The sequence below is a fragment of the Zosterops lateralis genome (genome assembly GCF_965231275.1).
Source record: "Zosterops lateralis genome assembly, chromosome: 1".
Classification (NCBI taxonomy): Eukaryota; Metazoa; Chordata; class Aves; order Passeriformes; family Zosteropidae; genus Zosterops; species Zosterops lateralis.
The window spans coordinates 87,494,853-87,510,142 of NC_139762.1; the positions used below are offsets into that span (position 1 = coordinate 87,494,853).

General features: G+C 36.9%; 1 protein-coding gene across 2 annotated transcripts in view; it reads right to left on the reverse strand.

Annotated features, from left to right (window-relative positions):
- MOCOS (molybdenum cofactor sulfurase) overlaps positions 1 to 15,290 on the reverse strand; it is a gene marked incomplete at its 5' end in the record, with an annotated part of 209,356 nt that overhangs the window by 43,051 nt on the left and 151,015 nt on the right. For both annotated transcript variants that reach the window (XM_083860493.1, XM_083860494.1), the window contains one exon: positions 7,928 to 8,127. In XM_083860493.1, coding sequence (XP_083716619.1) covers positions 7,928 to 8,127 — 200 coding nt within the window. The remainder of the gene's footprint in view (positions 1 to 7,927; positions 8,128 to 15,290) is intronic.

Consider the following 15,290-nt stretch of genomic DNA (forward strand, 5'->3'; position numbering starts at 1 on the left):
TGAGAACCAGAAGCTAGAAGATTTCTTAGGGATAGGGTGGCTATAAAAATGAAACAAAACAATGAAACGCAGTCTTGTTAATGGTTGACCTAACATTTCTTTTAACTGTTTTTTTCTTTCCTTCTGTATATGCAAGTGAATTTGGCACAGACCTGTTTGAACATACGTAAACTTCATGAGTCCAAGATCCATCTATTTGAAAAAGACTGACAAGCAAGCTAAACACCTTGGTTTTCTTTCTTCAATTTGGTTTCTTAATGACCATAGGTCTCTCCAACCAATAATACCTTTTTTTTTTTTTTGTTTTGTTTTGTTTTGTTTTTTTTGTCCTCCAGTTCAAACAGCATTCATTGATAATGAATGCTGTTTGCTAAAATGATCAGGGAAAGGATGGATTTCAAGAAGAAAGCAAAGTAAAGGAACTCAAGCCCTCTGTGGTTTCCTAACTGACTTCAACAAAGCGTCACAGAAAAACATCTGTATCTCTCCATTCCATTGAGCATCCCCAGCTATTTTGTAGGCTAATAGCTTTCAGTCAAATTGCTCCTAGTCGGAAACAATGAAGCCAGAGGAAAACCACACTAAGCTATAACTCATATTAAGAAGGATAAAGGCGAATGTAGCAGACTAATACAAATAGAAACAATGCCTAGGAATGAAAATGTGCAGTGCATGCTACTGAAGGTCCACTGACATAAGTTTAATTCATGTCACAGTCAAAATCTCCACCTTTTCCTCTTTCTTTTAAAGCAGTTAAATCCTCTTTTGTCTGTATTTAACCCCTGAAAACAGGGATAATAGAACACAGGGAGATTATGGGGTCAAATTCCCATATTACTTTAATTACAGTCACAGGATCCTAAACAGTGGTGTGGTAGGGTAGAGGGGTTAGGGGGCAGGAAGATGTAAACAAAGAAGCAGAGTAATAGAGAAGGTGGGGCCAGTTTCTTTTTGTCTTCAAAGGATTCAGATGGTGGACTGAAACTCAACACTGCATGCATTCAAAGGCAGCTGTTCTGCTTTTACCAAGATCAAGGACAAGGAAATCCAGTGGAAGTGCAGTTCTTTTCCTGGTACCATGTGGGTTTTTTCCGTATTTTTCCCATATGACAAGGTCTGTAGTTTAAAGCCACAGTTTGGCCCTGTTACCAAACAGAAAATATTTAGCTTCTCTCATTCATCTCAGATGCTTTCATCTGAACAACTATGAGCGTCTTTCTTTTATCTCTTTTCGTTTCCTTGGCAACCTGCAAGGACACTCCAGAGAAACAGTGTCAGACAACACCTTCAGTCTAGTCTTTCGTGAGGCTTTCTAACCTTGATCAGCTCTGATGTGCAGTTTAATAGTAGGCAATTTCAAGCACACAAACTCACGTGTGTCTTTGTCCCCCTGCAACAAGATATAGCAGAAAGAACTCAGCCTGTGCTCTGTCACTACTACCTAAAAAAGAAGAAAGTTTCATTACCTACTAACCAGATCTGGATTTCTCACACTGCATCTTTGAAGTACAGCACCTCCTTATGTTCAGTCAGTGATCAACACTTATGATCATGTTCAGACCTAGATCAATGAAGCTGCCTCCTATATCGTGAGCTCCTTTTTGGAAGGGCTGTTTTTGAGCACTCACTGCCATGTCACAAAAGCAAAGATCCAGACTGTAATGATTTCTTACCAGTTTGAAGAAATAAGGCACCATTTATTGACATGCCAGTGTGGTTTACTGCATTGCTGCTATCTCCCTGGTCCAAGATATCCAGAGCACAATTGGAAACTAATTGGAACCAAGGAAATCAGTATATGTTCAACAGGAATCTTCAAAAAAATCTTTTTGTCCTTATAATCCTGTTTGCATTCTATTGTGCTGGTCCGTCTGCAATTCCTAGCTTCCTGAAATCAATGGCTAAATCCATAGCTAAAATCAATAGTGAGTAATCACTTCAGCAATTTTTAGGTAGCTATTGGGAAGATGGCCAAAAATCCCATTAAGCAAGTTAGAGAATATTTTTCTTTCCCTGAGTCATCAAAATTAATATAATGAGTGGTTATGCTTCTAAAAGCATTAGTGTAACTAGCTCAGAGTCATATGACCATTGCTGCAATGCCATTCTTAGCTGGAATTAAAAAATGCTGGATTTCCATTTTCTGTGGCCCAAATGAAAAAATGCTGCACTTACAAAACTGAATGATTGTTTTACATGGAAGTAAAAAGAAATAGATTGTAAAAAAAACCCTTAAAAGGATTAAATATGAAGAGCAACAAAGATGTCTTCCTTAATAACTTTCTATGAAGATTTATTTCAAATAGGTTAAATGTAGTAGGAGGTTTCCTGCTTCATTGCTTAGTTTCTCCTGTGGGGATGTGGTAGGAATTTCCAAACAAGTACTGACAAATAGTACCAGGCTCTGGTCAGTGTGATCCAATTGACCAGGTATCTACTTCCTGTGCATGGGAAATACTATAGCTCATTTCTTTTTTTCACTCCTTTAATTCACATGTTGCCATTGCTCTCATTCTGTACCTATACATGTGTACAGTGGGCTGGAGATGATCTTCTAGTGAAACTAAAAATAACATCTAAGACATAGACAGCAGTTATTTAGAGAAATCTACCCACTTCAGGTATTACCTGCTCCCTTTTACCAGGTAACGATAAGCAGTGATATGAATATGTATTGAACCAGCTGTGTGTATGTACAAATGCATCCGCCACTTGATATCTGAAGATTTGACAGTATTTAACATATTTTCTCTCCACTCGTGTGAGGTGAGAGCAAATTGGGAAGATAAGGCATTGAATCCCTCAAGGTGACACTGAAAGCCTACGGCAGAAGGAGGGCATTTCACCTGGCTGTTGCCAGGTCCTGGTTACTAATCTAAGTCCAGCTAAAAAATTACTTAAGATATTACTAAAATAAAAGGAGGCTTTAAAAAGAGAATATTGTGAAACCAAAGCAAAGAAAGTGTACTTACAATATGAAAGCACTTCCAGGACTGGCTATCACCATATATTTACCTAGAATAGCTACTTTTTTGTGCATTTCCCATCCCGCCTCTCACCACTTTGTCCTGTGTTACTTTTGCTTGCAGACCTGTCCAAATACAAGCAGATGAAATAACTTCTACCTGCATATACTGCTCTGTCTCTTCCCTCATCACACCTCACCCATACAACACTGCTTCATGCTTCATGCTACTTGTCCAATTCTTCCCCTGTCTTGGATGTCTGAAATCCTATTTTTTTCTGCTTTTCTGCACAAACTAGTGTCTCTTTCTTTGCCCAATACATGTAATAATGGACTTCAGCTTCAGTGAGAGAAATTTAATGTAATTACCAGGAAATATATTGCAGTACTGAATATAGCTAAGTTCCATAACAAACTGCCTCCGGTAAGAAAGATTTGAGTAAAGATGACCATGCAATTCTAAGATGTATTTTTCTCCTTCTACATCTCAAACCACAGGATTAAATTTAGCTCAGCTGTTGAGCTGCTTACGAGACAATTCACTTACATAGAATGCTCTGGATACAGAAGGATAAATGGGGTTAAAAGGAAAACAAAATTTTGTTTATTGTGGGAGTCTCATTCTGATTTTGCCTTCTTCAAGCAAAGTGCAAATAACAACAAGGTTGTGAGTTTTATCCCCATATGGGCCACTTACTTAGAGTTGGACTTGATCCTTGTGGGTCCCTTCAAACTCAGAATATTCTGTGATCTGGAACTAAAGATTATACTCTTAACATATGCTGCTAGCAGAAAGAGGCTACCAGAGTACAGAAGGTGCCACAGTGAGTGGTTGGATGTAAGTGATTTGAGGCCACCACATTCCAAGGGAAGACTCTGGTCTTCACTTCAGAATGACAGAAAGGGAGAGAAGGAAAAACCTAGCAGTGGGTCATCGAGTCAATCCTTACATTACATTAATTCAAGGGTGACTGTGATGGAGGAAAGTGAGACAGACAGTGGGCACATGCTATAATAAGAGCAGTCATCAAACCATTATATAGATTTAAACTGAAGGGATGCACACTAGAAGTTATCTCTTGAGAAATGTTGATTTTTTTCCTTTTAATTGAGAAATGGGTAAAGAAAGTCAACTCAAAGTCTAGACCTCCCTTCACTCTATCTGGATTGATAAGGGCAAGCCAGGACATGCTAATCTAGGCTCCTAGGCAAAACTGATTATAATCTATGTGAGCAGGGTTCTCAGTCTTGAGAGGCAAAACTCATTCATATGCAACACTGCAGAAGAGCCTTCCTTAGGAAACCAAAATGTTTACATTCTCTGTCTTTGGCAGCTATTCCTGTTACAGCAGTTTGTCTATCACACTCAAGTGTGAAGTGGTAGGCAGGAAGGCTGAGACTGCTAATGGACTGATGCTCATTGCCTTCCTGACAAGATCTTTAGGGGACATGGCAAGCATACATGTACACCAAGGGAACTTTTGCAGGTAAGCCAATCACAGCATGTTACTTCTGCTTAGGTTCAGGCTCCAAGCTAAGGAGGCAGTGTGAAAAAGCAGAGTAGGGATGGATGCTGGTAATCCACAGCTGAAATGTGAAATGATGGCCATTTTTCAAAAGGCAGCCATGATGGTTTGCTCACTTTTTAAAGCCCATTACTGGCTCCATCACACACAGGAGGAGAAAAAAATATTGTCTCAGAAGATCAGAGTGGAAAAAGAAAAAGTTTGATAAGGGAAGGGCTATTTTTCACTACTGGCATAACACTGAGCTGAACGCTGTGGCTGGGTAAGAGCTCTCCAGTGCATACAATTCAACAAATATTTCAGGTAAAATTCCATCTAGCCATCTGTGTCTCCTACCTCTTTCCCTTCTTCCAGCTTCCAAACTGACTTTACAGAATAAAATGTGAAAGGGATTACAAAATCACTCTGCAATTATCTGTATATTCAGTAGAATATACAAAGAGAATTTCACAGGTCTCATCTCACTATCGAAACAAAGAGAAAATTTTATAAATTATATTAGCATCAAAGGTCTCCCAGAGCAGAAATGATGTTCTTTCACATCTGCAAAGGTGAAGAGAACATACAACAACATTTGCACTTTGACCCAGTTTATAACAAATCCCCACTTTTTTTATGCATGATTTTTGTTTCAAATCTATATTGTTCTCTTATGACTGTTCCATCTCTTTGACATTCAAATCAGGTCGGACTTCATAGAGTCCTGTGCAAGTTTTTGCAAAAATAAAACTTTTTAGTTTTTTGACAGGGATGCAAATTGAGGCTGAGTCATTGCTGTCAGTGTTCGAGAAGCTGGAAAAGATTTGGGGATGACAGAACACATGACATCCATATATGCTGAAGGCTGCAGATATTCATTGTTAATAAATGAACTGATGATTCTCTGTGTGAAGAGCTTGCTGCATTAGCTCAGCACCATGTATATATCTGTAACACCATCTTTTGTTACAGCAGAAGCCCTCTTTAAAGTCTAGAGCTGCCTGCTTTCTCTTTTTCACAAGGAAGTAGAAGATTGACAGCTTGCTGCTTTAATGCCAACTCATCTGCTTCTATCCTGCAGAGGTCCTTCATCTCTACCCCTGCACTTTCACACCTTTCCAAATTACCAGTCTGTCATCTGTCCACACTTCATTAGCAGCAAAAACTATAAAGCTGGGGAATTATCCATTCTTGACTAGACAAGTATTTATGAAGAAGTCATTTGGCAAAAAGGCCATCTTTATGTCCTGGGCCTGTCAAGTACTCATCATATTTCAACCCCTATTCATAAAAGGGGCTTTTTGATGCTGCAGTGCAAGTAAACACTTAACAAAATGATGGAGGTGCTACTGCAGAGGACAGGCATCTTGTGTGAAAAGAATACAGGTGTCCTCCCAAGTGATTTCAAGAACAAATTACTACCAACAGTAGTCTACGAGACAGCTTTACCGAAGGAAATAATTTTCATGGAAAGTATTTGGTGCAGCTCAAAGGGGGAAATTGAATGCTGTTTTAATGCTCAAAGGTGAGAGGTTTATAGAAATTTCAAAACTGTAGTAGTTTTATTTCTAGATACAGAAATATTACATGAAAAATCTAAATTAAAACCAAAGCTTTTGAGTGACTATTTTTATTTGAAGTCCACAACTCCCTCTTATTTAATTGTTTTAATTACCATTTAGAGCAAAACCCCCTAAACTAGTAATTAAAATGTTAATTAAACCAATGATACATATAGTATACAAGTTTATTCCAAATATAATATTCTAAGACAGTATTACCCTTCAACAGTCACAAAGACACATTTAAACAAAAAAGCAATAGCAATTCAAGTAGCTTGCATAATTATTTCACTCCCACCATATTACTTCTTAAATATGCTATATCATCTATATTGGGACAGGAGGCTGTAAAAATTGCTGCCATCTCTGAGAGTACAATCATGGTGTCGTTATTTGTTTCTCACTCTAATGAAATGCCTTAATTTGCTGTTCAGTGCTGCAATGAAGGTTTTACTCAAAGATGAACCTGAGATTGTGGCTATTTCTCTTGGTGCAATTAACCCTATGTATGTAATTCAAGAATGTTTGTGTTTACTGGCACAATCTTGTTAGCTCTGGTAATTAAGCTGATAACACTGAGAAATGGATTTCAACCATATGAGCAGGTAAGAATAACTTCCTTGCCCATTGCTACACAGACGAAAGACATAATTTTTTCCCTGTTTTCATTTTTCAGCAGTGATATTACATGTCATGTATTTCACTATACGCCTTTCACATCCTAAATATCTTGGGCTTAGTTCAGAGTTTTGAATATCATGGCAATTATGCAAATCTTGAGGCTTAAATGTAAGCTTGGTATCCTCTGAAGACAGTGTCTACTTATGAAATCTTTTTTGCCAATCTCAAGTGTTCCAAATAAACTGCTCCAATCCTTCTCATAATATTTTCTCTGGAATCAGTTCACCATATTGTCCTCTTCAAGCTACCAAATGTTAATGTCCAGTCACACTGTGCCCTGCAATAGGCAATGGGCACATAGCAATTGCCTGTCAGAAAGGCATACAGAATTGGTTTGATGCCTGGTTATAAGCAATTAATTACAGATAGTATATAATCTATAAAGGAATAGGACATTCTGTAATTTCTCTTTCAATATACAAAGATAAACTGAGTTATTAACTGGCCTCCACTAGTAGTAGGTATGTCAGACAGAAACACCATCCAATTGAGCTACTCTCCCCTAGTGACCCACTGCCTACATGGTGCACAGCCACACACACAGTTATGGTCACTCTCTGCTGAAGGGAGAAAAGCCCAATGAAGCTTCATTTTAAAGACACTTGGTATACTTGATGGATAAAGGCTACAAAAAGCTGCTGAGAAAGACAGCATCTAAAGAGTTCTTGAGCGTGAATCTCAGTCTTTAGACTGATTGTTCAACCTTATTCCATGGTTCCTGAGGAATATTACAAGAATATAATTGTTACAACAGCTGAAGGGAAAAGAGAACTCCACTTTCATTACTGACTGCAATATTCCAAGATCTAATTTCATTTGTATGTCAAAGTTCCAAGGCAGTCTCTTTATCAGCTTTTCCAGACTTGCTCTTCAATTCCCAATTTTGAGTACTCTAGAGAAGGAAGACAGAAAAAAAATCAAACTGCCTAGTCAATGTATCCTGTTAAAACAGTCCACTTCCAAACTTCCTATTTGTGGAGTAATAAATCTGTAAGATATTGCCTCTGGCTACTACGTATTTTGTATTATGCTAGCACTATTTATTGGATTCTCTTTCTACTGCCTTTATACACGCCGCAGAGCTATGAAGAAACAAACCCAAAACTTTAGAAAGGACTACTGTGAATAAAAGGTTTCTTTTAGGATAAAGAATTAATCATGAACATGATTAAAATACAACCATAAACTCAAGTTAAGACAAGAGAAAAACATACCTGTGAAAACCCGATCACTTCTCCGTTTTCATTGAGCACATTAAAATTAATGATTGGACCTTGGACATCAGGATTGCTGAAATCTGTATCACTGTAAATCCGTACTACAGGAGCCCCATTGGCATATTTTAAGTTAGACAGCACAGTATAGGTGTAGTGAGCTAATGTAAAGGTATGCTGTTTTATTTTCTCCATTCCACCTACAAAAGTAAAGTGCACATACATGACAGGTGAATTATTTTTATGGCAATGTTAAAAAAAGGATGATTTTTCAGAATGCTGTAGTGTGAGGCAATTAGCACAAAATTGGTAACTTTGTGTTTCTTTAAATGCATATACAATCTTCAAATGTTTCTTTCCTCATGTAGAAGTTTCAGAAGTACTGTTGCACCAAGGATTTTTCTATAGTTTATCTACTGTAGAAAGCCTAAGTTTCATTGAAATGGTTTACAGGAATTAAAAGGTTTATAGTTCCAGTCTATACACAAAACTAAGATGCTCTGGTACAAATAAATTGAAAAACAAGTTTTTCTCCAGATCTAACTCTGAAGATCACGGGAGCACAGCACAGAAAGCAAACTGTTAGGTCTGAGATTAAAAAAAAAAAAAATTCTAAATGCAATGACAAAATAAAAATGCCATTTTACAAGGAATTTACTTGAATAATGAAGAATTATTCTTCCAAGACTTCCTTCTGTAGAAGAAAAAAAGGAATGCTTGTGAACGCTTCATTGACTACACTCATGTAATCTGGGGCTCAAGAGAAACATTGCAGACAAGTTTTCACAGAACTCGGCCTGGAAAAAGCATAAAGAGAATTTTTTTTTTGATACACTGTGCTTTTTGGAAAAAAGAACTGCAGAGAATTTCTATCAGATAAAGATCTCTTCCCCATCTCTGCTCTGTGAGGAGAGGTTGTGTCCTTGCTAGATGTCCCTATTGAAGGAGCTTCCATTATGCATACTCTGTGCTGCACCATGGTGGCTCTACATCATGTGGAAAGAACAAGTAAAGAATCACCAAAGACCTCTTGAAGCAGAAGAGCATTTTTCTTTCTAGGTTTTAGGCCCAGAGTATTTTCTGTAATGCTGAGTATCCTGTTTGAGGCTCATGAGCATGTTTCCCCTTTTATTTTACCTTTTTTTATTAATCTTTGTAACTATGAATCTCACACTTACTTCTGTGCATATTACTTTTAAATCTGAGTATCTGGAAACTTCCACAGTTGAAATTTTGTAATCTTGTTGACTTCTGTGCCTTTATTCATAAAAAGACTGTGTCATTTATGAATGCATATAAAGGAAAAAAATATATATATTTCTCCCGACATACAGAAGAACTGCAGCAGCATCTATTATTTCACTTTGAGTTCCTCTATTATGTGCTATCTCCTTTAGATAAGCTGGGAGAGCATACATTAAAAGCAAAGTAACAGATTAGATAAAAGGTGGAAGTACATTTCTTTGGTGCTGAAGAATAATAAAGAGGAATAAGATATTTAATGAGATACTAACATGCAAAGGACTTGCAAGGAAGCCTGCCAGCAGCTAATCAGTGCAATTTCTAGATGTTAGCCACAGTAAACTTGGCAAGCATCTCTAGAACATTTTGGTCTGAAAGATGATTTGTATTTTCAGAGTCTCCAAGAATAAAAGATTGAGTAGTCAGAAATGTCCTAGTTGTTGGGTAGAAGTAAAAGTCTTGAAATGGCAAAAAAGAAAACAAAAACCACACACACAAAAAGTTATTTCTGAGCATTTGCCAGAAAGTAGCTGTCTTAAGAGAAGTGACTGCCTTGTCAGCTTCTGAGATGTGTCTAATCTCCTGATTCAGAGCTTTTCCAAACTGACAGGAATCTTTTAATAGAAGATTAAACTACTGTCCTTGTGCCTGGTTGAAGAAATCTCTTATTCAGAAATTTCAGTCACTCATTCACAGCAATCATCCTGCTATCATTTCTATATTGTTTTCAGCTATTCTCCTTTAAAGTTTCTTAATCACATTTCCTTGTTCATTAGTGAGAAGCTGATGAGCCTTTTAATTATTTATTCTGACAAATCCAAATGCAATAGCCTGCAGTTGCTTTCTTGCCCCATGATTGGAGAAAGGAAGCTGTGTTGCCAGGATCACATATTTTTAAGTAGCAGAATAGGTGGTAATTAGGTCTGATGTCACAGAAAACCTTGTGGTAAAAATGCCAACAATCTGAAATTTATTCTGACAGAAAAAAGGATATATATTCAGAAAATAGCTGTGATTTATTTTTATTTTGTTCAACAAAATTATCTATATTATGTATTACATAAATCCACTGCTTACCTCATCTCCCTTCTAGGGACAAGAATGTGAGCAAGAGAAAATAAAACCCAGAACAAATCTCTGTTTGAGAATAAAAGTAGTAACACATCATAAGCCTTTTGTAAGGCTTACAATTCTGAAAAAGTCATCAATACTTCACATTAAGAAGATGCTAGGAAGGACTCAAGTGCCCTAACTCCTTCTCAGTTTAGGGATTTTATTCCTTACTGGTGCATTATTTCATTAAGGTGAACTGCATTAGTTGGTCCTAAAAGTTATTTTAAAATTGGGAACAATTTATGCATTATGTAATTTGAATCAGAATTAATCCCATGTCTAAATTACATCAAATAAAATCTATCTAAAACCATCCACTGTATTTATGTGTACAATATGTGTAGGAACACATTCAGCACAAAGAATGCTCACAATCCACAATCTGCACTCATCAGTAGCTTCTTTCTATAGCAGAACGCTAAGAAAAGGAAAACTTCTTCATTTGTGTGGATTAATATGCCCCTTATTACTTTGTCTCCATGCGCATTTTTTGACATTACACAAAGCCAGACACATGATCATTTAAAGAACTCCCTTTCCAGTAGCATCAAATTTTTCACACAAATTGTTGCCCCAATGAATGCCATATACTTTTGCAGTGGTAAACTTTTTGAGCAGAAGAGATTGCAAAGCGAGTACTTTTGTGTACAAACCTCCTTGCCAAAGTATTCTAGCAAAGCTTTGGAGATGCCGTTACAGCTCATATTGCTGATGTATGTTTGCACACTACAGCATTCTGATAGGTCAGCACCATCTCAGGCCTACCATCCCATCTTATACCTCAGTCTGGGTATTGTTAAGGAAACTAATACTGTTCAAGCATGGAAAAATCAGAGTGCCACTACACTGGATAACCCATAGATAAATTTATAATATCAGCTCTTCCATAGGAATTGCAGGTGTGCATATGCCTCTCCACAGAGTCTGTGGGACAGTTAAGTCATCTGGAAGAGAAGGAGAAGTTATGTCACACTTACAAGAGGGTAAAACCTATGTGCATTCAAACTATTCACAATTGTCATCATGGTATAGTAAACCTACTGCTTGTCTTGCCTGGTGATAACATCTTGTTTTGCATTAATTCTGTTTTGTTAGTTGCTTGTTCTATGCAAAATAGAATGAGATTTTATTTTTGTAGTGGAATTTTATCTAATCAGAGAGGTCTGAAATATACACATGCCCAATAAGTATTCAGTGAAGAATGATTCTGAGTTAGCAGGGACCTGGTTTTGCATTAGACAATGGCACACATGTAATAGCATATCGTCTCCTCTCTGAAAGAACCAGGATTTCAGCAGCCCAAATGTTCAAATGTTAGTTCTTCCTGAAAGAGCTGTAGACAAATAGGCATATGTCAACACCTATAAAAGATTTTGAATAAAGAGATTAAGATAAAGCAGAGAATGGAAAAGAGTCTCTAGAATGAAAGCTCTGGTGCTTAAGGTTTTCAAGCTGTATTCAGAAACCTCTGTGATCTGCATTCAAATACATTTTTTATCTCTCTTATTATGAGAAGCTAAATATTGGAAATAAGGAAAAAGAGAGACATAAAACAAATATACAGTTATTGTTCTAACTCAGTGTGAAAAACCTACAGAAACTGAGGTTTAAGCTCGACAAATTCTCTATCACTCCACGTATATCTTTGGATAAGAAAAAGATCAATGTGATTCACTATTTGTCAGAAAGGCCTAAGAGATAGCAACAAGGCAGAGAAATAATGAGCTGAAGTCTCAGCAAACCAATCAGCAGGGAGTGAAACCAAGACGTAGCCACCTTCTACTGAATCCCAAATGAGACAGATCACCAGGCAGGAGCAGTGAGTCAATGTGCTAATGAAGCCATGGAACCTGAAAATCCTGTCAAACATTTGGAGTCCTTCCTTCACTTCCTCCAAGAAGGGTACATTAAGATTAATTTCTGAGCTTTTTTGGCATTCTTTTTTGCGCAGAACTGGATGTCTCTGACTGAGGTCTGCCACCTATTTAGTGTTATTCTTCCCACTAAAAATCTCCTGAGGATTAACTTAGTAACAGTAATTTTTTGTGAATTTGAGTGCTTCAGCTTTAAACTACATTAAACAATGTATTCTGACCAATGCTGTTCTTTAGTATTCCTATTTTAAACAGAATGCTGCAAATATGAAAATAAAATATTCTTAAGATGATCCAAACTCCCTGACTCCAAAGTGCAACCCTGAAATGTTACAAATACAATACAAGAAAAGAAAATAAAGAGAAGAAAATACAATCAAGTTGATCACTCATCCCTTGGGAGAGCTCCTACATTTATTAAAAAAAAATAAATTAAATAGACCCATTCATGGTGAGCTTTTCCCCCCTAAATTATGAGAACATCTGCTCTAAGTAAGACCAAATCTAGCTACTGCCTGATTCCCAGAGTGAGGAGTAACAGATGCCTAGGGAAAAATATATGTGAAAAAAGGTATGTAATTTCTAATCAACTACAATGAAAACAAAACATGTATGTTAAAAAAAATCCCAAAATATGAAAATGTCCTTATGGGTTGGCTAACAGAACTAAGGACATAAAAGGCACTCAGGGAACTTGAACATTACAATTAATACATTAACATTTCCTTGGTGTCAACAGAAAAGAGCTCCTCTGACTTAAGAGAACTTCAATATTGGTCATAACTCTTACCAAAATCTCATTCATTTAATTCAAAATAAACCACTGTAAACGGCTTACCAGCCAATTCATAAAAATACCTATCATCCACAGTAACAGAAAAGGCATAAGGCATGGACAGATTGCAAACCTCTCTTTCATTCTGACTCACATGACCAGTTCAATCAACTTGATCTATAAAACACACATAATAAAAACTGGTTTGGGAAACATGAACTGAGGTGGACTACAACTGTCTCTGCAGCTAAGGTGACTGCATTTTAGATCAACAAGGGTAAAAGCTGCGTCCCAGTCGTCATTGGTACTTTAAAAAAAAAATAAAAATGCAGGCTTCTTTCTAAAGTTAAGATGTTACAAAAAGAATTACATAAAAAGAAAATTTTGGTTATGAAATGACGGGTTTTTTTTCCCCTGAAAAGTACATAATGCGGTTTGAAAGTACATAATCAACTGGCAAGAATCCATTTCACAAGATCATTGTCCAGACTGAAATTTTAGATGGACTCTTGCAACCTAATTATGTAGTTTCTGTGTGTCCAAAACAGAGAGCCATGTTACACCCTCAACACAACTAAATCCATGCAGAATTCAATGGGTAATAGAGGGACCTTTTACTCTCTCAACACTAATTCTTTGCATAATAGCTTAAATCCTTTTATTCTCCTTCTTCTCCCACACCATCTCAATAGTTTAAGACAGTGGGAAGCAACTGCTTAATCCTCTATTCAGAATGTTATACTGAAACCAAACATGAAACACACATTCAGTGTTTATCTTAATGAACAGAAGGCACTCTGATGCCCCATCTCCCACTTCTTTAGAGCAGCTAATTCAAGCTCTGTTTTCACACAGTGAGGGGAGTTTGAAGTCTCTGTTCTAAATAAAACAAGCAGCATATTCTGAAAGAAGTAGCTTCTAATTTTCAAACATCATAATGAAGAATACTTTGCCTTTTTTAAAATTTCTTGGGAGTTGCATGAAAGCGGGGAAGTTGTACATGCCACCTGTCTGACTCACATTTAGTATAAATATTTTAATTACAGGTACAATTCAATTTCAGTTATCTGCTTCTTAGATTAATAGCTATCTAAAAGTTCAAATAAACTCCAGGTAAGATACATTTAATTTACTGTTTGGTATTAAGAGATTTCTTTTTTGAGCCGGGGAAGGTATGTATTTCTGTCCATCCTTTATTTTCTTCCATGTGCCCATGCTATACTCTCAGCAAAGGTAATAATTTCAGGATTACTTTTCAAATCATAAAACCAGCAACATAAAAGATGACTGGGGAGTCTTTCTCAAAAAGGCAGAGTGCCTTGCACATCCCACAGAAGCAGCATTCAAACTGTGCCTCCAGAGTGCTGGATGACATGAGCCCAAGGAGATTTCTGTGAGAACAACAGAATCATCCCTAAAAGTTTGTATTTATATGATACTCACATTTTATCTGTAAAGGTTTTCTCTCTCAAGGTTTTTCTCAGTCCAGCAGAACAACTTCTGCTTATGATTCTGTCATCTTAAGGACAAAATGCAAGAGAAGCTTGTACAATAAAAGCACATGAATTCTCCTGGCAGATGTTAGAAACCTGAATGTTACATATAGGCCTCTTTTCTGCTTTATTATGAAATGTCTCTGTCCTTAGTTTAATGGAGCCTGCTATGCATAATTCCTTGAAGTCAGCATGTGGAAGCTTGTTCCCTGGAATCTAACTCTCCACAACTAGTGTGCTAATATAAGGCAGAGAATAAAGCTCTTTCTTTGTCTCACAGCTGTATCGTGAGAATTTAGAAAATGTAAGATGAGGCAGTAAGTCTTACGTTTTCCAGCCAATAAGACTAATTTGACCCTGATTTTGCACGAACACTTATTCATTAATTTTTAACTTATTTGAGTCAGGAGCAACTTCCTAATCACTGTAACATAGCTGGAGGAGAACCTTTGTCATCCACTCGGCTAAACTGATACTATCACCAGATGTGCAGTTAAGTTGTATGCAGGAAAAAAATAACTTTTTTATAAGACCCAGCCACCAGTGCTACTTGACAGTATCATGATTTTCTAACATCTCCACAGTTTTATGGGTTGTTTTCGTTTTCTCCTGAGGGGAGGCACAGATCAATGGATACAAACAACTTGCATCAAAAATAGACTGAATATAAAGAGAAATCCAAATCTTCAGGGGAGTTTGTGGGAGGAAAGTTTTCCCTCAGCCTTTGTATCCTGCTATTTTTAAGGCTTCACAGAACTTTCCCATCACAACAATGCAGAAATTACTGCAAGTTCACTTAATTAAACCAAAAATCACAATACACTAAAAGAAAAGTTTCCAGAGGAAAAATCTTAAATGCTAAATAG